Source organism: Meriones unguiculatus, chromosome 18, assembly GCF_030254825.1.
Source record: "Meriones unguiculatus strain TT.TT164.6M chromosome 18, Bangor_MerUng_6.1, whole genome shotgun sequence".
Lineage (NCBI taxonomy): Eukaryota > Metazoa > Chordata > Mammalia > Rodentia > Muridae > Meriones > Meriones unguiculatus.
Window position 1 is genome coordinate 63230872 of NC_083365.1, and position 26810 is coordinate 63257681.

General features: G+C 39.4%; 1 protein-coding gene across 1 annotated transcript in view; it reads right to left on the minus strand.

The window, feature by feature from the left end:
• Nucleotides 1–26810, minus strand: part of LOC110565027 (contactin-associated protein like 5-1-like) — a 703043-nt gene that overhangs the window by 172360 nt on the left and 503873 nt on the right. The window contains exon 13 of the mRNA XM_060371632.1: nt 22635–22835. Coding sequence (XP_060227615.1) covers nt 22635–22835 — 201 coding nt within the window. The remainder of the gene's footprint in view (nt 1–22634; nt 22836–26810) is intronic.

The following is a 26810-nucleotide window of genomic DNA, read 5'->3' on the forward strand; positions in this document are numbered from 1 at the left end:
ATAAGACCTCAGCTGGTATAACATTTACCCTTCCATGAAGGGTTTCCCCAGATAAAAGTACAAAGTGAACACCTTCTCATGCTGGAACGTCTAGAATGAGGCTTTTGGAAGTAACAGTGTTGTCCAAGACTAACCAGGATAAATGCATGTCTAGAGCATGAGTTAGCTGATGGGTATAAAGTTCTAATATTCATGCATAAACTGAAGCAGGCCAAGGCACACTGAAGCAAGGCAATGTTAAAAGACCAGGGATTTCCCTGATCCATCACACCTGTCACTTACATTTAACCTTTATGGAAATGACTCTCTATTGTAATGACCTTTCAAGTTTATTATGAAGGAAAAGTTCATGTTTTACCATTTGGTGAGCCAGCCCCATCCTATTTTCTCTGCAGCACACATTTCTTGATAATTTCTCATCCTTTGGGTCTCTACCCCAAGGATTGCCTTGATCAGCTAAGCAAACTGTCTCAAGGATACTGTACTTAGTATCTCTTCTCGGTGGGATGGTAAAGAGGTAAGTGGAAACAATGACCACTCTTCATCTCTCACGAGCATAGGTGCCATTTTAGTATTATATTGCATTAAATGGTGATAGAAAAAAAAAACAAGGAAAGAGAATAGACATGGAAATGGCTTCTGCTTAAAGAATGAAGCCTCTGGGAGTGCTTTCCATGCACTATTAATGTTAATGTAGTAGAACTGCTCCATCCTCTTAATTAGAATCATAACTATTAACCTCTAGGTAAACTGTGTATTCAAGCATGCCAGAGGATGAGAAATGAAATTAGCATTGCCCAAGGCATGAAAGAACTCATGTACCAAAGGCCAGAGGCTACTGATGTATGACCAGAGGTGGCACTTATGCTTACAGCCACTGAAATCAATCCAGGACACAGATGTGACCCAACTAGCTAATATGAAAACACTGAAGCCCAGGAGCAAAGTCCTCATCTTCCAGCTGTGAAAGACATATTATGTCTAAGACACTTGAGACATGAGTATCTGACTCTGGATATAGAAATATAGCATTCTGAGTGCAGAAGGAAGGATTGAAGTGTTCTCTGAGGCAGCACGGGGTGCTTACCAGTCAGCAGGAAAGAGGGAAGTTTTAAAAGTGCTCATCAATCAACACTAGAAGGTTCTCACCTACCCTACACCATCTTCTCAGGCCAGTTATTTCTTCAGATTAATCTTCTCCAGCTGCAAGGCTCTTTAAAGAACTTCATAACACCAGAAGACTCCTCCTAATTATCCAGTCACTTTAAAGATATTTCCCTTCATTTCTTCTCAGATGCTACCTCCTTATAATAAAATGTATCCTCCAGTCCACTTAAGTCATTCTAAAGTCTAAGTTATCCTTAACTACCCAAAAGCTGTATTAGCTGGTTTTGTGTCAACTAGACACAAAGTAGAGACATCGGAGAGAAAGAAGCCTCAGTTGAGGAAATGCCTCTATGAGATCTACCTTTAAGACATTTTCTTAATTACTGATTAAAGAGTGGAGCCCAGCCCATTTTGGATGGTTCCATCCTTGGGTTGGTGGTCTTGGAGTCTAAAGTAGGCTGAATAAGCCAGGGAAAGCAAGCCAGGAAGCAGCAATGCTTTGTGGGCTCTGCATCATCTCCTGCCTCCAACATCATGCCCAGTTGAGTTCCTGTCCCGATGAACAGCAGTGTGGAACTGTAAGCTGAATAAACCTTTTCCTTCTCAAATTGATTTTTGGTCATGGTATTTTGTAAAAAGCAATAGAAACCGTAACTAAGGCACTTACAAAATATTAAGTGGAAATTTCTAGAAACAACTCATAAATTTGAATCTGTACACCTCTTTGAAAGAATTGATCATATCTCAAATGATCTCACCTGGGAGAAGGACTGATTCTTTGTCCAGCCTATACTGGAGTAGTCCAATGTAGATTAGTTGCTATGATTGTTCTGATTTGTGATAATTACTGCTGAGGATAGCTTATTGTACCTAGTTTGTAAATTAAACTATGTCATGAGTATGTATGCTAGGAGAAAAGTCTTACATGCTAACGTTTAAAGCTTGAGGTAAACAGCTTGGAATGTATTGCTATGGATAAGGGGCCCTCCTTGTATTTTTAATAACTTCAGGAACTTGAGATGCTCTTTTCTTCTTTGATATACCACACACAGAAGCTTGTAGTATCTTTGAAAAAGTGAAGAGATAAATGTAGACCCCCAAAATGATGTAGACAGCAGCCGACAGGCCACTGTAGGAGGCTTATGCTAGCTTCTGGAATGTTCCCAGAGTAGAAAGGTTGCTGGCTATAGGGCATTGTGTAGTGTGGTATAGATCAAGGAGGCTTTGATTGACCTAAGTTGTTGCCACTGACTGTTTTATTAGAACAGGTTCCTAAGCATCATGTCAAATGTGTCCATAGGAATACATACTGTAATTTTGTGGAAATTCAGTAATATACAAACATGAACAAGAAGCACCATCAACACAATCTCACTGGTGTTAAGTGGGATGCTTGTATGAGTCAAAAGACTACACAGCATTTTCTAATATCTCTCTCATCTATCATATCTATCTATCTATCTATCTATCTATCTATCTATCTATTTATCTCTTTCTTTGTGTATGTGTTCTTGTTGGTGAGCACAAGGGTAGTCACTCTGGTGCTCCAAGAACAATGGCTGTCTGTCTTTGATTCAAACTTTACTTGATACCAGATCATTTATCTGTTCACCCCTGATAATGCCAGGAGAGTGAGACCATGAGTCTCTAGAGTTTCTCTCAACTCTACTTTCTGTCTTGCTGAAGGAAGACTGTTATTACAGACATACACTACTGAGTCCAGTCTTCTCTGCATGCTGGAGAGCCAATTTTAGGTCCTCACACTTGCACAGCAAAAACCTTATCCACAAAATCGCTGTGTATGATTTTAAAGCTGTATATCATCATATGCACATGAAGACAGTTTTAAACATATGCATTTCAAGCTCTATGGATCGTTAAAAATCATTTTAGAAATTAATTTTGCCTTTCTAATAAAACAAAAGCCATATAACTTAATAGTGAAGCTAATTTTGACATGAACCAAATGTGTTATTTGAACTAAAACTAAAATTCAAGATATACGTCACATGCTGACATAGTGATCTACAAATAGATGGCTAGAATTAGAAATAACTTTTAGTTCCCTAGAGGTCTCATGCATTTTCTTAAGGGTGCTTGACTTTTTCAAATAGTTCAAATTGAGGGGTTGGTGGTGTAATCACTAGCTAGAACATTTAAGACTCTGGTTAGGAGACGTGCTAAGGATGGAAGGATGGAAAACAGGGAGGGAGGGAAAGAAGGAGGGGTGATGGGAAGCAGGTTTGTATGAAAAGTATTAGGGAACAATTCTGCAGGCACATCTTGCCTTCCATTGTTATTTCCATCTCAGTTTTTTTTTAACTTTTATTAATTACATTTTATTCACTTTGTATCCCCCCATAAGCCCCACCCTCCCTCCCCCTTCTTCATGCATGCCCCTCCCCAAGTCCACCTATAGGGGAGGTCCTCCTCTCCTTCCTTCTGATCCTAGTCTACCAGATCTCATCAGGAGTGGCTGCATTGTCATCCTCTGTGGCCTGGTAAGGCTGCTCCCCCTTCAGGGGTTGGTGATCAAAGAGCAGGCCAATCAGATTATGTCAGAGGCAGTCCCTCTTCCCATTACTATGTAACCCCTTTGCACACTAAATTGCTATGGGCTACATCTGTGCAGAGGTTCTAGGTTAACTCCATGCACGGTACTTGGATGGAGTATGGAGTATGAGTCTCTGGGAAGAACCCTGTGTTCAAATTTTCTGGTTCTGTAGCTCTCCTTGTGGGGTTCCCATCCTTTACTAAAATCTGTCCATCTAAAGAAGCTAATCAAGAGAGAGGACCGTGACTTAAACTCTCAATCCCCATCCCGAAAGGCAAACAGTATGGACACCAGAAGAAGAAGAAAACAGGAAACAAGTTAGGAACCTGCCACAGAGGGCCTCTGAAAGAGGCCTGCAGACTATCAAAGCAGATGCTGAGACTTATGGCCAACTGTTGGGCAGAGTGCATGGAATCTTATGTAAGAAGTGGAAAATAGTAAGATCTGGCGAGGACAGGAACTCCATCTCAGTTTTTAACTCCTTTTTTTCTGCATTCATTTGTGTGTCCATTTTCTTTTTTCCAGGGTCAGGCAGTCCTTAAGATTACTTGGCACTTATTTCAATATCTTTACCTCCCAGGAGCATGGTAGCATTAACCAGCAAAACAGATTTCTTATACAAAATGCCTATTTTCCCAGTTATCCTGTAGAAGTCAAACTTTATGAGGAAATTGGCTGGCCTTTTAGAGCAGTGTGACACCATCTCTCTTTACATAAACCTAAAATTGATGTGAATCTAACCTCTAGGTCACTAAGGACACAACATCCATTATTAAGAAAAAAAGAATTTATATAGTATTGTCTTCATCAATGGAGCTTTACTCTCAGTTTATGGAGAGCAAAGGATAACCTTAGCAGTGGCCTGAGATGTTTATGGGTTTTCATGGAGCTCCTTTCACCAACAAGCCAATTAGATGAAACCTATCCCTGGGACTAGAGTTTCACTTAGTGTTAGGAGGTATCTTGTGGGACCATTGCCTCCCTTGCTACCTACTGATATCATTTCAGCTTCTTTTAAAAATGTGTATATTGTAAGAAGCTTCTACTGTAGAAAATTTCCATATGATCCCTCAAATGACCCATATTGTTAGCTGTCCCTTCCTATATTTCCTTCCTTATAACCCCACTAGAGTTATGATGGTTAATTATGATTGTCAACTTGACTGGTTTAGAAAATGCCAAGGTCATTAGTTAGGCCTGTGTATGCCTGGGAGAGAAATTCCAGAGTGAATTAACTGCGAAGTGAAGATCCTCTCTGAATGTGCTTGACACTATCATATGAATTGGAGTCTTGGACTAAATGAAAAAGACAAGGGAGAACCAAAGGAGTACTGGCCCTTTCCTCCCTCTACTTGTGAATAGGTTAGCAAGAAGCCTTATACTCATTCCCACTGCTATTCTCCTATTTTAAAATTTCAAACTATGAGTTTTGTTTCATTCAATTACTTCTGTTAGCTGTGTTCAGCTGCAGATACAGTCATAACTAACACCATAGGAAATATTTTCCTTGCATTTATTATTAGTAGTAACTATTAATTATCTTATAGTGTTTGGGATTGAACCCAGAGCCACATACAAGTTAGACACACGCTCTACCACAAAGCTTCACTTTTTATCTATTTTTTCCTAAAGAACCTTAACCTATAACAGCAGCAGACCCACACATTTTCAGTCAGTTTTAATACATGGGAAGTGTTTTCTGAGGAGTGTGTAGGCATGAAAGAGGCAAAGGCATTACTTACTTATTACATAAATAAATGCCATGTGACATAGGCTGAAGTATCTCACAAAGTAAGGATTTCTTGTTTTGCTTTTTTTTTGGTTGTTTATTTGTTTGTTGGCTGTTTTACCAACACTATTAGTTCTTTACTATGACAAGAAATCTAAAAATAAAACAAAATCTCTGCTGGGGATTTTCACTCAGATTGTTTGTTTAATATAGAGACATGAGAGCCATGGTAGAAAAAGACACTTGGGAAACATGAAATATAACATACAGTGCTAAAAAGGAGAAACTTGAGGCTCATAAAATGTACCTTGTTCAAGGTCATAGAGAGTCAATGACAGAGCCTCCCAGGCCAGCAGTTTCTATTTTGTGATGTGGCTGTCTGCTTGTGAGCTTCCTGGCCACAGGATCAGCCAAGTGCACTTCACTTGCTCAATCACTGCTTTCTTTGAAATCACATATAGGAGATAACTGATACTTAATTGGTGGGAAAGGAATGTTTTACTTATTCAATCACAACTCAATATGTCTCTCTAATATCCAAGTATAGTTCTAGGCATTTAGGGCTAAACAATAAGACAACACAAATATTAATTTGAGTCTCATCTTTTATGAGTAAGGGCAGAAAAAATATCAATAAGTAAATAGGAAGAAAATGTCTGTGAGATCTACATAGACTGTAAACTTAGGAAAAGGGAATGAAGAGTTATAGATCAGACTTTTCAGACATATTTAAATCTCAGAGTGAGGGCTAAATAACAAAGGAGATCCAAGCACAGAAATAGAAGTGGAAGTTGTAAGAAGAGTGAACTTTCTTCACTGACAAAAGGAGTGGGCTGATCTTAGCAAGGGACAGAGACAGAAGTAGAGCAATGTGGAGTGAGCTTGTGGAAGGACGGGCCAACAAAGTCCCATCAGCTGGAAATCTGCAGGCTCTATTAAAAGAGTGAAGGTTTTAATTTCAAGGCAGTGGGAAAGGTCTGAAGCCTAGTTTCATAATATGATTTTGAAAATAGCATTTTATCTGCAAGGGTGGAGTTAGGATGTAGATTGGTACAAGAAAGGAAGTAAGTGTAGGACACTGGACCACTATAGGTAGATGAGAGGTCTACAAGACAGGTTGCATCAGTGGAATTAAAAAATATATATATACAAAACTCTAATTCGGAATATATCTTGATATACTGAATAGTGAGAAGCTACATGAATTAATTTGGATGGCTTAAAGAACTCAAAAGGAAACCTATACTTATTTTTAAAATGTTGAACAATACTTCGATAAATATATGACAACCATATCTGTAAATAAACAAATGTTTAGGTGGCTTGCATGCCATTAAGTTAAGAAGACTTAAACTCTAAAGCAGAATACTCTCACAGAAACTAAGTGGGGTCCCAAGACTCTCTGCTGGATACTAATGGAGATCATATTACCCGTGTTCACTGGGTAATGGGAAGAAGATACTGGATGAAGTTACAAGAGCAGGTTGGTTATCCACCATCTCAAGTCACAGCATGTATCCCATTAGCTATCACTAAGACACAGAGGTAGAGATCATAAAGGGGCTGAGGATGTGGCTCAGTAAACAGAGTGCTTCCCTCCAAGCACAAAATCCTGGGCTCATTTACCAGTGCCACCTAAACCAGATGAGCCGGTGCAGACCTGGAATGCCAGCTTGTAGGAGGGAGAGTGGGATGTCATCTTTAGCTACTTGGCACATTCACAGCCTGGCTGGGCTACATGAGACCATGCCTTCAAATAACAAAATCCAGAAACCATGTTCTAAACATGTAAGTAAATGACACAGTAACTGAGATCAGGTTTTATGATTCCAAATTTCATATTCTTTTCCTTTTACTATAACTGTATCTTGGAACTGGAAAATTGGATTTTTCCTTTCTAGCCATATTTGAGATATAATAACTGAACATGTTCTATAATGAAGTAGTGAGAAAAATGCAAACTGTATCTTGGAGATGGTATGGGTTTTGATACTTGTACAAAAACCACTGGTCATTTAAATAATTAGTGATCAAAACAGCAACTTAACTATGGTGAGGTACATATCTATTGAACTTACATGCAGTATTTATTTCCCATTAGCTATGCATCTAAATCTTTAGCTTAGAATAGGTGGATATCTTTCTTATGAATCCACTGACTTCTATTTTGACATTTTGCCTCAAGCAAATTATCAAGGGTCTATTATTAGAAAAATATTTTGGGAAGTGGTTTTCATACACAGTGAAATACACTGACTAGATTCATGGTTAGTCTCTATGTTTATTTTTAAATGTGTGTGTGTGTGTGTGTGTGTGTTCCTGTGAAGAACCTGTGAGAGTCAGTTCTCCCTATTCTTCAGATTGGTCCATAGAATCCAAATCAGGATGTCAGGCTTGTCAGCTTGTGCCTTTACTTGCTGAACCATCTGCCTAGTTCAAGTGTTTATGTTTGAAGACTTGTTACAAAATCCTATAAAGTTTTTCTATTTGAGTCTCTTAAAAAGACACATGGAGGTGGACACTGTGTTACAATTGGCTAACCATTGACTGGGAAGATTCCAAATGCCTTGAACTGGAGTAAGAGAGACATTGAGTTGCTGTCTTTTATTTGATACTTTTTTTGAAGTTAGCCCATTAATTTAAAAAAAAATAAAAAATATATGGTACTTTAAAAAAATCAGTCTTACGATTTTTTGTTGTTGTTGCAGCAAAAATGGCTGTTGGGCTATATAATCTTTATTATTAGCCCTGTGATTATCATGGTGGTATTATCTAACCTGCTACCCGAAATAATATGACATATATACCTGTTGGATTTTATAATTGCCTTATTTACCTTTGGTCAGGAAGATATTTCACTTACATTGTTTAAATATCTTCTCCTTCCATCTCCCAGCCCGCATTTAATCCTTTAACCTCCCTATCTTTCAGCCATAATCTTATAAATCCTTGCTTTTATTCTTCATTTGGGCCCTTTTACACCATTATTGGAGTCCTTCCTCCTGGCCCCACATGGTTTCTTCTCCAGACTAGCTGATTGTGGTGTCCTCCTTCTTTCTCTCTTTCTGTCTCTGTCCCATGATTCTCTCTGTCCTCCAAATCCCAGGAACCTTAGCAGTGCCTACACCGTTCTACATTGCCTAGGCATAGGCTGTATAATCAACCAATCAGATATATCTCAGGCAGGTTTACAAAGCAAAGATGGGTGTAACTAGATATTAAGGGCCAGTAACACACATCAGAAAAATCTCCAACAATTTTCCAATTAGGAAAGAGCAACATCCTTTTCTTTTCTTGAATATGGGCTAATAAAATAACTGTCTTCTAGTAATCAGAAAGGGACACAGAGAATGCTGCATGGCTTACAATCTAGATAGTAAATGTGGAATATTTACTCTTGGCTCTTTCTACCCTTCAAGACATTTGTTTATGAAGCTCAGCAACTATTATAAGTGAAACAACCATGTGAGAACCATGCATTTAACTGAGATCTGAAACACATTCCTAGCCTCAGGCCCCATACAACACCCCAGAATGTGGAGAGCTGCTTGTTTGTCAGGCTGCTTTGTTATTGAGTTCTCAGTGAAAAACATGTTTTCATCCTGCCCTTCACCTGGAGACAGAGATAGGCAGGATGTTTTGCGAAGTTCCTTTTCTTTTATTTGTGTGAGGATCATACAGACAAGTGGTTGAGTAAACAAGCTTGACTTCTCAATGAACACCTTAATTGTATCCAGGTTCTTTGCTCTGACTATCAAAAGGAATTGTGGAATAAACCAGTGCAACAGTTTCTACTGTCAGCTTTTTCAAACAGATCTCATGTGTAGTGGGTATTTTTTGTTTGTTTGTTTTTAAATTTTCTTTCAATCCTCACTCCCAACTCAGGAACTGTTTGACCCTGCCTGTGGGCTCTGATACAAGCAGCAACTGTCAGTCCTGTAAAGCTATGAATGACGGAACCATCAATTAACCCTAGCCTGGGTTCCCTAGAGCCCAGGAGATGAGGAATGGATGTTGTAACTTTCATGGTAGAGTTAATGGCACACGGTTACACAGTAGTTGATTACAAGAGCAGGTCATACTTTTTCTTAGATGAATGAGATTTTTCTATATCATTTCCTTTCCTTCTCAAGCCTTTCTCCTTTCTCTCTCTCTCTCTCTCTCTCTCTCTCTCTCTCTCTCTCTTTGTTTTGAATGATAGATTGTGCAGACACTCAAAGTAGAAAGAACTAATTGATCTCCAGCTCATAAGAGCTATAAGAACATAAATCAATGATCTCACTTCTCACAACCTCTTATTCCATCAATAATATAAAAATAATAATAAAACTCTCATATGACCACTAAGCGAATTCAGTGAAATAAGCTGCTTGAAAAGCCAGGCAGGAGCCAGGTTCTCAGTACCTGAAAGTCAGTATTACCAGTGCTGAAGAGCATGGTTTGTAGAAAGTACAGATTGTTATATGATATCTTATAAGACACGAAGCATAAATAACCACTATCTTATTATTATTTTATTTTATTTTTCTTTGGATAAGATCTCATGTAGCTAACTCTGGCTTCAAACTCATTGTTTACCAAAGGATGACCTTAAAAACTGAATTTTTCTGAATCCAGCACCCAAGTTCTGTAGTTACTGACATGTGTCACAGTTTATAATTACCATGTTAGTTAAAAAAACAAAAACAAAAACATTACACTGATATTTCTATCACAATTTTCACGACAGTAATATTCAATTTGGAAACAAAATAAAGTGGTTAATTATGAAATTTTTGTGTCATTTCACTTTGCTCATATTTACCTCAATTATTTCTTGTTTTTTCCTCTATTTACTTCCTCTAGTAATTTAATATCCCCACACAGTCTGCCTTTCACTTTTACACACCAATAATATGCAAGCACGCACACACACACACGCACACACCCACACTCTCTCTCTCATAGACAGACACACATATATATATATTACAGTATGTATTACAGTTATGCATAAGCATAATCATGATGAGAAAAAGTATGTAATATTGGCCTTTATGAGTTGCCTTATTTTCACCAAACTTAATAACTGCACACTCTGTCCATCTCCCTAAGAATGCATAATTTTTTTCTGCATGGCTGAAAGAAACATCTTTATGTATATATGGAACATTTTCTTTTTCCATGCATCTGTCGATGGACACCTAGGCTACTTCCATATCTTTGCTGCAGTAAATCATATGACAGTGAACATGGATGTGCAAGTAGTTACAATGGGCCACATTAGATCTTTTGGAATGTACTCAAAGTATATAGCTGGATTAACGTTCTGTTTAATTTTTGTTAGAAAGTTCCATAGTATCTTCACCAACTTATGTTTCCATCATTATCATATATGTTCCACTAGACCTTGCCAGCATTTGTCATTTGTTTTTATAACAGCCACTCTGAGTGGGGTAATTTTTATTTGTATTTTCTGGTGACTAAGTATGCTGAATACGTTTTAAAATACTGCTCATTAATGCTTCTTTTGAGTCATGAGCCTAAGCTTCTGTTTTTATTGCACTGTTGTGATTCAGGGACATCATGTTGTAGTGAAAGGACAGAGATTGCAGAATAATTTCTACTCTTTCAGGTTACATGTGTGTATGTGGACCCATGGAGGGAAGGTTGCTGGCTGGTAACAGTAAAATAGTATGGAGATGACCAAAGTAACTTCAACTTAGTTTAGTTGTGGGAGAAAATGATGTGTACTGCCAAAAGGCACAAGTGATTCCTGGTGACTTCTAAGTTTCCCACAGATTCCCCTGAGTTAGAAATTGTAGACACAGAATAATAGACATTGTATGTCTGCCTTCACTGAGCTCAAAGCACTCTCTATTTAATAAGGGACAAGACATGACCTAAGGGGTCCCTATGCTTAGAAAATTATGGGCTTGGTTTAGTCTGATTGACATATGCTTAAAACATATGTTTGGACTTAAAATAAGGGAAAAATTATTTCATTGATGAAGAGTTCTAGTAACTTCTGTACACTTAGAAAAAAAACATTCAGACTCCCTGTCCTTGAATGGTACCACAACTCTTTTTCCTATCACCTCCAATAATCTCCCGCTTTCTTTCCCTGTCCTGGGCACATTTGTCTTTATACCATTCTTAGCCTGCATCCTTCTATCCCAGCTATACACTGACCTAATTTGTTCTTTACATGCAATTACCTGCTGCAGAGGCCCCATCGCCTGAGCTGCAAGAAAACTTTAACATCACTCCATTGAATGGAGCACTCATATCTGCTCACTATCCTCTCACTTTTTGGGGATTTTCTGTCTCGTTTTTAACATGTACTGGCCTACAGCAATATGAATCTCTTCTTTGGTCGTCTCTTTTTGGTGTTTCTGTCATCCTGAGTACAATCATGTGTATAAGAACATTGTTTTTACTTTTTATTCTTATTTTTAGTGTTTACTTCTCAGGGCCCAGAAAATTGCCTGACAACCAATAATTAGTAAATACTTAGTGCATACCAAGAAATAAAACTTCTGTTAATCAGTTTTGTTTGGTACCAATAATGAGGATGAAGATATTTTTCTTTAGGGAATCTAGATGATCCCTCTCTATAAGGAATATCGGCTTTTCTGTATCACAAATCCTTACTTAAATGATCATTAATTTTACAAAGATTGGAAGTTATATACCACAAGCAAATATGGAGACTTAAACACAAAAGTGAGCTTGTAGATCAATTTGGGTCTAGCAAGAATGAATTATCATTTTATGGTATATGTGATACAGCACATACTATGTTGTGTCTAAGTAGTACACAGTCAGCCCTGGGAATTCCTGAGGAATTGTTTCCATGACAGCTAGCAGACATTGAAATTATTGTCTGTTCTGGATCATTATACACAATGACAGTATTTTCATACAACCCTGTCATCTACCTTAAATCACTAGTTAGAATGCTGTGTTTTAGAAGATAACAAACAAAAGTGTTTGTCATATTCACTTGAGTAGTGTGTTTGTGTGTGTTTGTCTGTTTGTGTGTGTGTGTGTGTGTGTGTGTGTTTGTGTGCAGCTACTTAGTTACATGTTCACGAAGTATAATGATGAAGGGAAAGGGAGTTTAGGACATGATAATTATCTCACAGAGATCACATTGTGTGCCTTTAAATCCCATTGGAATGTGACCAGGTTAAGCAACTGACTGCAGCTTGTTCCTCCTTCAAACTTATAGGAATGAGTGAAGGGAACTGAGTGGATCTCCAGGTCCTGAATGATAGACAGAGGTTCTGAGTGTGCGAGTCCTCACAGCCAGCTTGTTTGAATTATGGATTTGAATTGCGACCATTTTCTACTTAGAGAAAACCAAAGTAAACTCTAGTTTTAGCCTGTCTCATAATTACTAGATTTCAAAGTAATGTTACTTGGCCTTTCCTCCTGCTGGCAAGTCCCAGAGACAATGAACATGTGTAGAAAAGAGTTTTGTTAGAGTTTCAGTTTTGGAGATTCTGTGATCATTTGGCCCCAAAGCTTTGTGTCTGTAATTGGACTGAGAGGAGGTGCAACTTTTCTGGATCCACAGTCAAGGAAATAAGGGTCATGATCAAGAGTCCAGGGAGATAGCGCAGTCAGTGAAGTGCTTGCTGAATAAACATGAAGATGAAGTTAGATCCCAGAGGCAACATTAATAAAACAAAGGAGACTAGGACGATGATTGATTCCACAAGAGCACCTGATGGACAGATTTAAAGATCTAAGTTTAAATTCCTTGCACCCATATAAAAAGATGGGTATAGCTACATATGGCTATAAGAGATAAATGGAACGAGAATCTTGCTATGGTGGAATGTCTTTGTATTTTTAGTGCTAGATAAATGTAGAACACCAAGGCTTGTTTGTCAGGTCACTTAGAAGAATTGGTGAGATCCAGACCAGTTAGGGATGCACTTTTAAAAAACAAAGTGGACAAACTCTTATAGAACCACAGCCAAGATTGTCTTGATGCTTTCACATACATGTGCACACACGTGTCTACCTGCACATATACAAATAAACACACATGCACTCTCACACTGTTCACATGTATGTGCACATGTGCACTCTCACATACATACAATGAAAAAGAGAAAAAGAAAAAAAATGAAAGGGCTAACCCCAATTGCCTGAGTTTCTCTCACTGGGTTTAAGATTAAAAGTTCTATCACTCACTCACCACAAGCACCAAGCTAGAAATTGAGTCTTTAAACATTGGTCTTTGAGGATACTCAAAGGTTAAATCCATAGCATAGTATACATTCTAGTCTTTTATGCTGGGGTGTCTAGGTCTACATGCCCCTGGATAACTGGGTTCTGGAGATGCCATATTGCTCTGGCTTTTGTTGGTTGAACTTTTATGCTGTCCTCTACCCATTGTGCTATCTTAAGTGTTTGGAGTTGGTTTCTGGTGGTTCCTGGAATCCTGTGGTTGAGAGAATCCCTTTGGCAGGAACATGTTTTTTCCTGAAGGAAGTCTTCTCAGCTTTTTGGGTATAGTCACTGGATGTCCAGTGTTCTTCAGGAGTTGCCACAGCTCACCTGAGGCATAGAGACCTGAATGGTAACTGTGGTCCTTGTTAGTCAAGAGGGCTCTCCTCTCATCAGGAAAAGTCCTGAAGACAGCTGCCCTGTTTCTTGCTGTGAATTTAGTGATCTGCTATTGTAACCTGTGTGTCCCATGGTTTGGTCAGTTTTGTTAGGGATAACTGTTTCCCCTTGGAGCAGTATCTGGGAGTTGATCTCGGGGATCCCAGGCTTTTGTAGATCTGAGGTTGGGGCTCTGTGCCCCAGTACCCAAGCAGTAATCTGTGGCGGGCGAGTACTGCTCTCCTGGTAACAGCAGGCTATCTGGTGCACAGCAGGTCCCTGGATTGGGCCAGTCTGTGGGACCTTTTCTGGGGATATACTGGGTGGTCTAAGTCAGTCTCCTTTGCTTGGTTCCCTGTGAGGATTTCTCCAGACAGTGACTCCAAGTCTCTGGTGTCCTGGGGCGCACAGTTCTGTCTGTGAGGAATAATTGGAACAAAGCAGGTCTCTGAGTTGGCAGCATGCACACCAGCCCACTAGTCTGCGGGAGCTGGGTGCCAAACAAATCTGTGCTTGCAGCTTGGGGCCAGATCAGTGATGGTGTCTCATACCTGCTGGTCTGCGAGACACTTTCCCTGGGTAAAACCTGGGTGGCCCAAGTCAATACTGTTTCCTTCCTTCCCTGTGGGGGCCTCTCCCGACAGGGACTCCCAGTCTCTGTTGCACTAGGGTGCACAGCTCCGTCTGTGCCAGAGAGCTGGGCAAGCAGCCACTCTCCATGCTGGTGCTGGCGGCTGGAGCCCAGTTCAGTGATGGTGGCTCATACTCGTAGGTCTGTGAGACTTTTTCCAGGGAAAGACTGAGTGACCTGTGGCCAGTCCTGCTACTTTCCTTCCCCGTGGATTTTTCTCACGACTGGGACTCCCAGTCTCTAGTGTTTTTGTGTCCACTGTTCAGCCTGGGAAGGTGATCAGAACATGCATGCATGTGGCTCTGGTCCGGTGACCTCGTGCCTGTGCGATCCGGGATCTCTTCCAGGTTCTGGCTGGGGGACCTGAGAGTGGACCCGACCACCGACCAATTCCCACACCTTGGGGGTTTCCTCTCACCTGGAAAACATGAGTTTGTTTTAGGGCCCAGAGTTCAGTCTCTTGGTCGCTGTATGGAAAATGTTGTCCTGTTCCTCAGACGCAGTGTTCTCCTGGTGCCACCATCTTGCCCCCTCTCCCCCGTACATTCCAGTTTCAACCTGTCCATTGTGCCAAGGACTATTCACCACTTTACTTGGGAAGGAATTCCAAACTAAACCTTGCTAATAAAGTGCTAAATACATCAATATGTGTGAAACAGACAGGCTGTTGAGAGAATTTAATGGCACATCCTTGGCTCTATGGAAAATATGGGAAAGAACTTGGAAATGGATAAAATGCTCCATATCAATTCCTTCCAGAGAGCTTTAGAAGGCTGCCCCATAAAATCATTTTTCCAAGGCCTTGTCTATGTTGTCTTCCTTCAAGAGGGACTTTTGTGGAATTTTTACTTGAATGTGAGATGTTGTCCATAAGTAAAATATCTGAACACTTTACTTTCCTGCTGGGGTGCTGATAGAGGTTGTAGAACATTAAAGAGGTGAACCTCCTGGAAAGAATGGGTTGTTGGGTCTCAAATACAGAGAAATACATAGTCTTGTCCTGCTTCTGGCTTAAGCTATTTTTGCTTTATACCTGCTGCTTCCATCTGACCACCTGAAGACACCTTCACCATGAAATAATCTGCCCTGCCATGATAGATTGTATCTCCTCCACACAGGACCAAAATAAACCTTTCCTCCCTGAAGGTCTTTCAGCCAGGAATTTTTGACACAGCGAGGAGAGGAGTAACTGATGTAGGGAAATAGCTGACAAGGTTACTGATCCATCTAGAAGGCCATAGCTTCATTGTTGATCTGTCTGTCCTTTGCAGGTAAACATTGCCTGAAGTGAGTGATACATCATTTCGTATACGCATCGTTTAGTGCCTTCTTGACTCCTGTTCCCAGGCAGAATGTCAGCAGCATGCTGAGGTATGAGAAATGGCTCAAGCTCAGCCAGCATATATTGTATCCTAATCCAGTTTAAAAAGGTTGCATTCTCCCTCATTGGAAGTGCCTCCTAGAGCACTGCAGGCTAGCTACTTCCATGCCTTGAAAAGATATTCTGCAGCAATGCTTTAGGCTTGCATTCAGATGTGGCAGGAAGTAAAACACAGAGTGGGAAAACGTGAGGAAACATGAAAGTTACAGGGCACATTTCCTGTGGACCACAGCACCATGGAGTTTCCAGGACACAGCTTCGGTTACTGAGATAGATGGCATGTTACCTGAACTGGCAGTTATGAGTACATCAGGAGGAAAATAGCAGAGGAATAATTAGAAAAAGAGTGTCATGGTTCAGTCACCAACTGAATGAAAGAAACACAGTGTTACACCGTGCATGGCCCCCTCTCCCTTGTCTTCCCTGTGTTCTCACTGTTGCTAGATATTGATAACCAAGGAAGTCCCAGAGCTTGGAGAGAGATCTAAGACACTACTGTGGGGACCTACAGTCCATCCACTATAAGCTCATTGCACAACACTTGAATATTTCCCAGGAATTTGCACAATTTAAGAAGTATTGACAAGTATATGATCTTCTCCCTCCATCTTTATTTTTCTACACAATAAGGAAATTCATATAAATGAATGCTCTTTGTAAATACCCACTTTCTTTGATCTGTGGAACTTTGCATACTATGTAAGAAAGACTGGTGTGCTTTGATTTAGTTCAGCGAGGTACAAGGCAAAGCTCAGCCTCTCCTCATCTCTCTGGCACTAATCAAGCTACATGAGAAAAATTAACTTTTCTGTGCAGGTCTGAGGCTTGGTTTTGAGAGAGTGCTTAGCTGGCACTCACACACAGCCACAGCCTCAAGAATGGCCATTTGGGCGTTTCTTTCCTCCTCGCTGATCTTGCCTTCTTTACTCCTTCCTTTGTTTTCTGTTGTGTAAAGTACAGAGGAGATGCTATGACAAAAAGATTTCTGCATCATCTTCTTACCAACTTAAATCTGGCTACAAATCTTATTTGCAACATTTCACAGTTTTCTTGCACCAGTTAATGGTGACCCTGTTGGTATAATGTTCTTTTGAAATGTATACACCTTACCCTTGTTCATTCAAATGCTGATTCTCCCCCCCCCCCACACACACCTCTGGTTTCAATCCGTACATTGCATTGTGGTGCTTTTTCTAAGCATCACCTGTCTCATCTTTGTGTAAACTTCCAAATAAAGCAACTAGACAAAATGTTGAGCAGGGAAAGGAAGTAGTCAGCAGAGGGGAGGAGTCAGAGGACAGGAAAGAGGAGAGGAGGGGGAGAACACAAAAGAGTGGGAGGAAAAGGGCTGGAGAGCTGGGAGAACAGAGGCAGGAGCACAGATCTTGGAATGATGGACTGAACCTAATACATCACTAAAAGCAAGTATAATGTGGGAAATCTAAATGTTAGGAAACTATGAGGGCTTGGAGGTTTAGGCGGAAGTAACTATTGCTCAGCATTGTGTTCTAGGTTAACTAAACAAACACAGTCTCTGTGTGGTGATTTGGTTATATAGCTATTTAGGATTAACAGCAGCTTTACCAGAAGATGTATCAATAGTAAATATTAATTGTCAACTACAACATGACCCATAAACTATAGTATTCTTTTTCTCCCTGCTACCTCCTTCTCTCTCTATTTATCTTTGTCTGTCTTTCTGTCTGTCTGTCTCCCATAGGTTCATGCACAGTTACTACTACCATCAAAAATCTTTACAATTTTTTCAGTGACATTATACAGTTATAAGATTTCCAGTACTGAAATGAGTAGTTAAAATTGATATATGTTACTTGGAAATTGGCACACAGTTCCTTTGTCTTCTCTGGGATATAAATTGGTTATATACAGATACATAGCAAAAGTCAAGGTGGCAAAAATATTTGAAAATATGCACTTTCTGTTCTGGCAATGGTACCTTAAGGAATTTATCCTGAAAAGGTCTTCAGTTATGTTCACAGTAATCAACATGCAAAATAGTCTGTGGACCTATATACAGCATGATATGTGTCTCTACATGCCTAAAAAAGATAGCTCATTGAAAACACCTCTAAAAGATGATATCCTATGATTGGTAAAAATCAGTTTTTAGCACAAATATGTTTGTTCATTTAAAATGTTATTACATATATGTGTTTACTCACAAAGACATGTTCATACCCAGACACAAACACAGAGGGAGAGAGAGAGAGAGAGAGAGAGAGAGAGAGAGAGAGAGAGAGAGAACACATGTGCACATAGAAGTCCTGTGGAATTTGAGTGAAGACCAGAGGGTAATTTGTGGAAATTTATTCTTCCTTCTACCTGTGTGTCCTGTAAATTGATCTCAGATTTTCAGGATTGCCAGCAAAGCACCGTATTTGTTGAGAGCTCTTAGCAGCTTTATATGCTCTTCCATTTGGGGATGTGGCAATAAAAAGCTGTATCACAGGACTAGGAATCTTTTATTAATCTATAGTGATTTTAAATAGTGAAGGAAACTTACACCCTATCTACTACTGTAGAAGATAAAAGCACACACACACACATTATAATGGAACAGTGATACTCCTATTAGACACCATAAGCTTACATATAAAAATCTCAATTCCAAAAATATTTTCCTCTTTTGCAGTTGTTAGCCAATAGGGTTCTAGAGACACACAAATGTTAAAGGCCGATGTTATTGGTTATCCTTCTAAAACTGATGGTAAGATTATATTTGAAAAGCACAATTTCATCAGTGTTACCATCTGTGAACACAACAATATAAAATAACTGCTGATCTTGCAAAACAAGCTCACTGGGACTATTGTAGCAAGAACTTTGTGTAAATAATCAACTACATCCTGATATATTTTGGTCTCTCTCTATAAGATCTAATCCATACCTGGGACGATTGTGGGACCAAGAACCTATGGCTAGCCATGTCATAGGTCCTAACAAAGAACCTGTTACTATTGTTGTACTAAATGCCCATAGTATTAAACTGACTCCTAATGACTTATTGTTATGCCCATGGGTTAATGTATGAAAAGCTTCTATTTTCAGTATAAGATGTTTAACATAGAGACCTATAACTAGGCAAAGTTCATAGTATAAAGGCCTGAGCAATGCTCAGCCTTAAACGGGACATCTCCTTCCAAGCTTTGGGGATTACTATTATAGAAGAGGAGGTATGAAGACTTTAAGACTCAAAGATAGTGAGGGAATAAAATCAAAGAGTGTTGGACACAACAGAGGAGATAAATATATGAACTCAGAGGTTATCAGAGCATGCATAAAACCTGTGCAATCTCAGTCCATACAAAAGTATCAACATGGGAAGGTAGGCAGACATGAAGCTCTACTCAGGGCTGAGGAGCTGTTGGTAACTGATGGCTGCTAAAGAAAAAGAACCAAGTTTCTTAAAAGGTGTAGCCACATTTCAGGGGAAGTCTACACCTCATAAATATATGGGTAGCACAAAATGGACTTGATGGATAAGTCTTAAAACACACACACACACACACACACACACACACACACACACAAAGTTGAAGGGTACCAGGGTGGGCATCTGGGAGGAACTGGAAGAGGATAGACACAGGGAAACTCACTGTATCAATTTTTCAAATGACTAATAAAAAGAAAATTCTCTTTCAGTTTATTTCTCATGATAGCATCAACTTTGTTCCTTGTCTACTGAGATCGAAGCTTTGAGCAGAGACACTGGTTCCTGGATGCCTGAAATATACCGGGCACAGTCCAACAATTGTAGACTGTGTTTGTCTTTCTTCCTTTCTCTCACCCTTATGAATTTAAGATCTTTGCGTTAATTTAACAGGTAGTGAATTTGAACAGTAGAAATTAAGCAATCTGGCAGAAGTGAAGTGAGGATGGGATTGAGGCCTCACTTCCAGTGCAAACCTGACAAATCTATGTTCTTCCTATGCAAACATAAACCCAGAGAACATGAGAAAATGAATTAGGAAGAAAGCTTGCACACAAAGGAATGACAGGTACTGGAGACATAAAGGACTCAGCAGCTAAAAGTGCTCCCTGAGGACCAGAGTGCTGTTCCCAAGCACCCAAGAAGGGTACCTCACAAAAACCTATGATTTCAGTGATAGCATGTGCTGAATACATTTTACCTTCAAGGACATTATGGTCGTGTGTGTGTGTGTGTGTGCGTGTCTGTGTATGAGGATGTATGCATGGACACACACACATGCACGTGCAAAGAAATAAAAGGCATTATATAACCTAAGTAACATGACAGTTTAAATACTTTAGGGAGGTCCAAAGGTCAGAATGCATATACTTATACTTTTCTGTAGGAACTCAAACACTGGAAAATGACAAGAAAGGAATGCAGTTCCTAGAGCCAGACATCCTGAGAAAAGCTTTGGGTGGCAAATATGTTCTGGTAGTTATCATGGGACAGAGAAATATTTAAGAAAACATTGAACTTTGTAGGGCTGTTTGTGGGGATTGAGATGCAAGGAAAGAAACATAGAAAGGAAGCCCTGATTTCATCAGGCTGACAAGCATGGCTGAATCCAACGGGAGTTCCAGAATTTCACAGTCATGATCCTGAATCATCAACCAATGGTTCCATTTTCTGTTCTGAATTCTGTGTTTAAAAAGGCAAGAAGGCATGTAATCCATTGGAGCAAGATTTCCATTTAAAATAGTTAAAATTTCTCTGAAAATATTTTTGGTGTTTAAAAAGATAAGTGCTAGTTATCAGGATAATTTATTTATCTGGGGAGATATCTTCCCATGAATATTATGGATTAGTCAAACAGTGGAGTGTATTGAGTTAGGCATCTCCAATCCATGCTTTCCTGACATTTATGTCTCTTGTTCCGCAACCATGCTGAACCCACAAATGCTAAGCCCTAGGATACTAAACTTTGTGAAAGAATGTGATTGATACTCTTTCCTAGATACTTGATGCACTTGGAGCCTTTAGTATAAATTAACATTGGCAGAAATGACTGAGACCATATGGGGTCAGTGAACTATACATTCAGTCTCTGTCCTCAGGAGGAAGAGATATGTACATCTCTAAGAGTACAAGGCTAGCCTGTTCCAAACATGGAGTTCCAGGCCAACCAGGGTGACAAGGACTCTAATGTGTACAACCTGACTTGACATTTAATGAAATGGAAAATGGAAACATGTAGCTGAATGTCTGGTCCTATAGGGTATGAGCAGGCAAATATTTTACTTTCTTGTTGCCTCAGACCATCTTGATTTCGCCACCACGCGTCCATGTCATGATGTGCTTGAAACCATGAAACAAAGGAAATACCTCTTCTAGATGCTGTGTTAGGTATTACATAACAACAAGAAGGGTAACTAACATACATAATAACTGATTAATTATTCACTATAAAAACACAGCATCAGGAGAACACATACACACACACACACACACACACACACACAAAGAGTTAGCCGTGTGGTTTTTATTTTTTCTGAAATGTAACTTTAGGGTTAGGTGTTAGCTCCGTTGGTAGAGTGCTTTACAAACATGCACAAAAGCACTGATGTCCAGCCCCATGGGGGAAGGGAGACAAGCAAATATAGGCTCATACCTGTACTCTTGGCACTCCAGAGATACAGGCAAGATAAACAGAAGTTCAAGGTCATTCTCAGCTACATAGTGAGTTCAAAGAAAATGTATGCTACATGAAAACCTCCACCTTAATAACTGATTAATTCAGTAAAAATGAAAATTTATTTTTATAGTCATATCCACTGAAAGCCCCCCTTATTTGGCAACATAAATTCTGTGCACACAGAGTAACCTCTACTTGTTTAACCTCTGTGCCTGTTGCTTTCTCCGTAGATATCACTTGCCCTAGACATAACTCATCGCTCTTGCATATGTGTACTGGGATTCTTGATACTTTCTGATATCTTCTGTCTCTCAAAAGCAGTTTCCAACTATCATACTTTACATTTCTAGCTCAAATGTTACAACTTCAAATGTTGTTTTTTGCAAAGTCTTCCTTTCTACAATTGTTGTGAATGGGTATTGTCAGGGTGTCTTTCTGAAGAAACAGAGGCAAGTATAGACTCAACAGAACAGTTCCTTAATACCAAAGCCAAAACTCATGGCCTTCTTTGGTTCATATCTCTCCTCAAAGCAAAATGATCAAGTGCACTGCAGCCCATTTATTTTAAATACCCATTTCTTTGAATGCCTTAGTTAGAGTTTCTATTGCTTTGATAAAACACCATGACCAAAAGAAAGTTAAGAAGGAAAGTTTACAGTTCTCAAGAGACATTCCATTATTACAAGAAGTCAGGGCAGAATCCTGGAAGCAGGAACTGAAGTAGAGGACACGGAAGAACACTGCTGGATGGATTGCTCCTCTAGGTTTTCTCAGGTTTATGTTTATGTTGTTTTTCTTATACACCTCAGTACTACACACCCAGAGGTAGTACCACCCCTGATTGTCTGGGTCTCCCACATAAGTCATTAAGAAAATTATCCTTCGAAGACTTTTTTAAATTGAGGTTTTCACTTCTCCAATGATTCTAGCTCGTGTCAGGAGAAATGAAGCCAGGATATTGGCTCATAGTTTTCTAGGTACCAAGAAGATGGGTAGGACCTTACCTGGTGTGTTAAGCAGGCGAGATCTCCTGCAGTGGTATGCCACTTCCTGTTCACAGTGCTCTGAGCCATCAATCAGAGCCTCCAGCTGCTCCATAGTGCCACCATAGTGTAAAGTCATGACATAGGGCTTCTCAGGGTTGGAACCCTGTACCCGAGTCAGCTCTGTGTTGTTGTGTTGAACTGTCGTCCAAATCTTGTCTTCTGCACAGACAACAATACAAAGCAGAAAAAAATTACGAGTAAAACCCAAATTACATAAACAGTGGGTCACTCAAAGTACTATGAAGTCTCCACCTGAGGACTCATTGCATCCTATTCCTTACAGAAGGACCAGAGAATTTTGTTTCTTATAGGCTTCTACCTCCAGTTAACACAGAGACAAATAATCTCAGGGACTATGTTTATGAATATTAATTTCACATATTTTATTTTATGTATTTAATGTCCATTATTAATTTAAAATTGACAAAAACAGTCATCCTCCTTATCCATAGGTTGGCTCTTCAAATACTATCTAAAACTATCTAAATGTCTGCTGGTGCTCAACTTTCTCACGTAAAATAGCATAGCATTTGCATATTATATACACCCACTGTGTATATAATGTTCAATCATCCCAACATTACTTTTTATATATAATAAGAAATAAATGCTATGTTATACTGTATTGTTTAAGAAATTTTGACAAGGACAAAATACTTGTGCAAGTTCATTACAAACACAGTACCAGAGGTAATTTCCTAAATAGCCGTTAAGTATCAGAATGAAATCTACAGCTACAGATAATAAGCATGGGTAAAACACATTATTATCAAGGTTGAAACTGTACTATGTAAGCTTAATATCTGAGTACTAAACCTTAAGTGGCAATACAAAAATACTGAGCATGTTGGCACATGCTTGTAACTCCAGTGCTTGGGAAGGGAAACAAAAGAGGTGCACCCCTAGGTCCTGCTGACGAGACAGCCTAGCCTACTCAGAGAATGCCAGACCAATGAGAGTTTTTGTTTTTTGTTTTTCAACTTATTGTTTTTTTTAATTTATATCCCAACAATAGCCCCCTCCCTCTTTTCTACCTCCTTCTTCCCCCACTTCCTCTCTCCTATTTCTCAGAAAAGAGGAGCCTCCCCCCGAACCCAACCCAGCTTATTAGCTTGCATCAGGACTGAGCTCATCCTCTTTCCCTGTGGTCTGACAAGGCAGCTCCCCCCAGGGGGAACTGATCCAAAAGCAGGCAACAGAGTCCATGTTGCTTCCTTTACTAGGGTACCCACATGAAGCATGAGGTATTCATAGGCTACATTTGTATAGGGTAGCCTAGTTTCAGTTCATGCATAATCCTTGGTTGGGTGCTTCAGTCTCAGCAAACCCCTCTTGGGTTTTGGTTAGTTCGCTCTGTTGCTCTTCTTGTGGAGCTCCTCTCTCTTCCAGGTTCTTCCACACACCCCCCCCCGCACTTTTCCAAAAGACTGTCTATGCTTCACCCAATGTTTGGCTGTGAGTCTCAACATCTGTTCAATCCATTATAGTGTGGAAACTCTCAGAGGACAACTATGCATCACCATACAACAAGGACATTTGCACAACTGTGTTCATAGCAACTTTATTTGTAGTAGCCAGAATGTGGAAAAAAACTAGATGTCCTCCAACCGAAGAATGCATAAAGAAAGTATAGTACATTTACACAATTGAATACTACTCAGCCATTAAAAACAAGGATTAGGAAATGATTATGAAATTTGCAGACAAATTGATAAAACTAGAAAAGATCATCCTGAGTGAGGTAACCCAGACCCAGAAAGACACACATGGTATGTACACGCTTATAAGCATATTTTAGCAGGATAAACATAATACAATTCACAGAGCCAAAGAAAATAAGTAATAAGGAGGAACCAAGGAAGTATGCTTAAATCTCAGTCAGAAGGGAAATAAAATAGACAGCAGAAGTTTTTGAAGAGAGGGAATAGGGTAGGAGAGAGAGCACAGATAGAAATGTGGGTGGTGAGAGTTTTTTCAAAGGAACAAAGGGGGTTTACAAAGATGGTTTAGAGACTGCACTGCTCTTGAAGAGGACCCAAGTTCAGTTCCCATGTCCATATTAGGGGTTCACAACTACATATGATTCTATTGCTGGAGGATCCAGTTCACTCTTCTGGCCCCCATAGACATGTGCACTCACATGCACAGATATCCCATAACACAAATACACACCTTTTTCCTAATTTCAAATGGAAAAAAAAAGAATGACAACTAAGGAATGACAACTGAGGTTGTCTCTGGCCTCCAAATACATGCAAACACACATGAGTATGCAAAAACATTGTAATGGATATTGTTGATTGTCAACTAGACTACATCTGAAATTAATTAAAACCCGAGGAGCTGGGTACACCTGTAAGGAATTGTTTAATTTATTAATTTCAAGTGGGAATAGCCACCCTTTAATCCAGATATTTTGAGGTAGAATAATCCACCTTTAGTCTTGGCCTTCTGGTGGCAGCCATGTAAGGAACATGGAAGAAAGAAGCTTTTGTTGTTTACTTGCCTGCCCTCATTCTTACTCAAAAGGCAATTCACTGGCATTAGAGCCTACTTCTTTGTGATTCTGGCATTCACTGAAAAACAGCCAAGACATCCAGAAGCATGAACTGCAGTGTTCTTGGCCACTGTTAGACTAACTAGACCACGGCCTGTAAGCCACTCGAAAAAAAGCCTGTATTTCTATATTCTGTCATTTCTGTTCCTCTCTCTAGAGGAATCCTGCTCAATACAAAAATCATGCACACATACAAAAATGATCTTGAAATATTTATACTGAATGAATGCACAGACTTTTTCAATAAGACTCTTTCAATAGAAAAAAAAAAAGAACAAGGCAAAGAAGAATGTAAGATATGGGTATAAGAAAGGAATTTGGTTTTAAAGGCAAAAATATCTGCACTTGAAGTCTGCTTTTGCCAGGATGAGGCATGGACTGGTCGCCTTAGTGTTGTAGTCAATTAAAACTCATAACAGCAAAAAGAGGGCAGCAGTGCCCATTACACAGGCAGGCAGCAGGGCAGCAGTGCCCACTACACAGGCAAGCAGCAGCCTGCTAATGTGGGACTGAAACCAAGACCATCAAGTTGCAAGGCAGGAAGGAGAGATGGTTCAGAAGTTAAAACAGTTAAAAAATTCCATGTTCAGTTCTCAGCACCCAAGTTGCATGGTGCATAAACACCTATAGGTCCAGTTCCAGGGAATCCAATGCCATCTGTGGCCTTGAAGGGAAATGGCTCAGAAGTGCCCATACCCACACACAGCTACACAGGAATAAAAATAAACAAATCTTAAAGCTGCAAGGCACTGTGTGGAGTATGTTGGACACTGTTGTGATATCTTGGAGATATTAAATATCTTGTGATATTTATTGCATCTTCACACGTCCTTTAATTATAAAAATCTTCACAAATAAAGCAGGGGAAGAAACAGGAAGACTTGAGAAGTATTTGCCACCTGAGAATCTTGCCCACATAATTACAAAATTACTCTTCATACATTCATACGGTAGAAAATGAACAAAGAAGATAAATTGTGTGGTTTCTTCCCTCTTCCACCTTCTTAGTTTACAAATGGGGAAAACCAGTAACCCACAGTATTTCTGTTACAAACACAGATGGGAAAACATGCTAACATGCTGAAAGTAACTGTTATTATTAACTATAATCAGCAAGATTGGTGTCATTGTGATTTAACTTAAAAAAGGGGGAGGACTGACTGCTGTTCGGGTTTATTGTATTATTTCTTCTCACCAATTCTTTCTATGACCTGGCAAAAGTTATTTCATCTCCCTACACTTCAGTTTCAGTATACTAGTAAAAGAAAGAAATGGCTTGGTTTGGTTTTAATAGTTTCCTAAGGATTTTAAATTTGGGAATAGTTCTTATATCACTCAATTAAATTATGCACAGCAACTGTGAGTCACCCTAAGAATAGTTCCCCAATCATCATGTTTCCAGACAAACATGCTTTGCTATTTTAAAATAGGGCTTCACTTCTGTAAAGTGTAGTAGACAAAAGTGTAGTAAACAAACTATTTTTATTGAATTTTAACTCTGAAAATAAAATTATGTAGACTCATATTGTTTAAGTTGTTAAAAGAATATTCATCTTAGACTCTAAAATGGTTTTTAA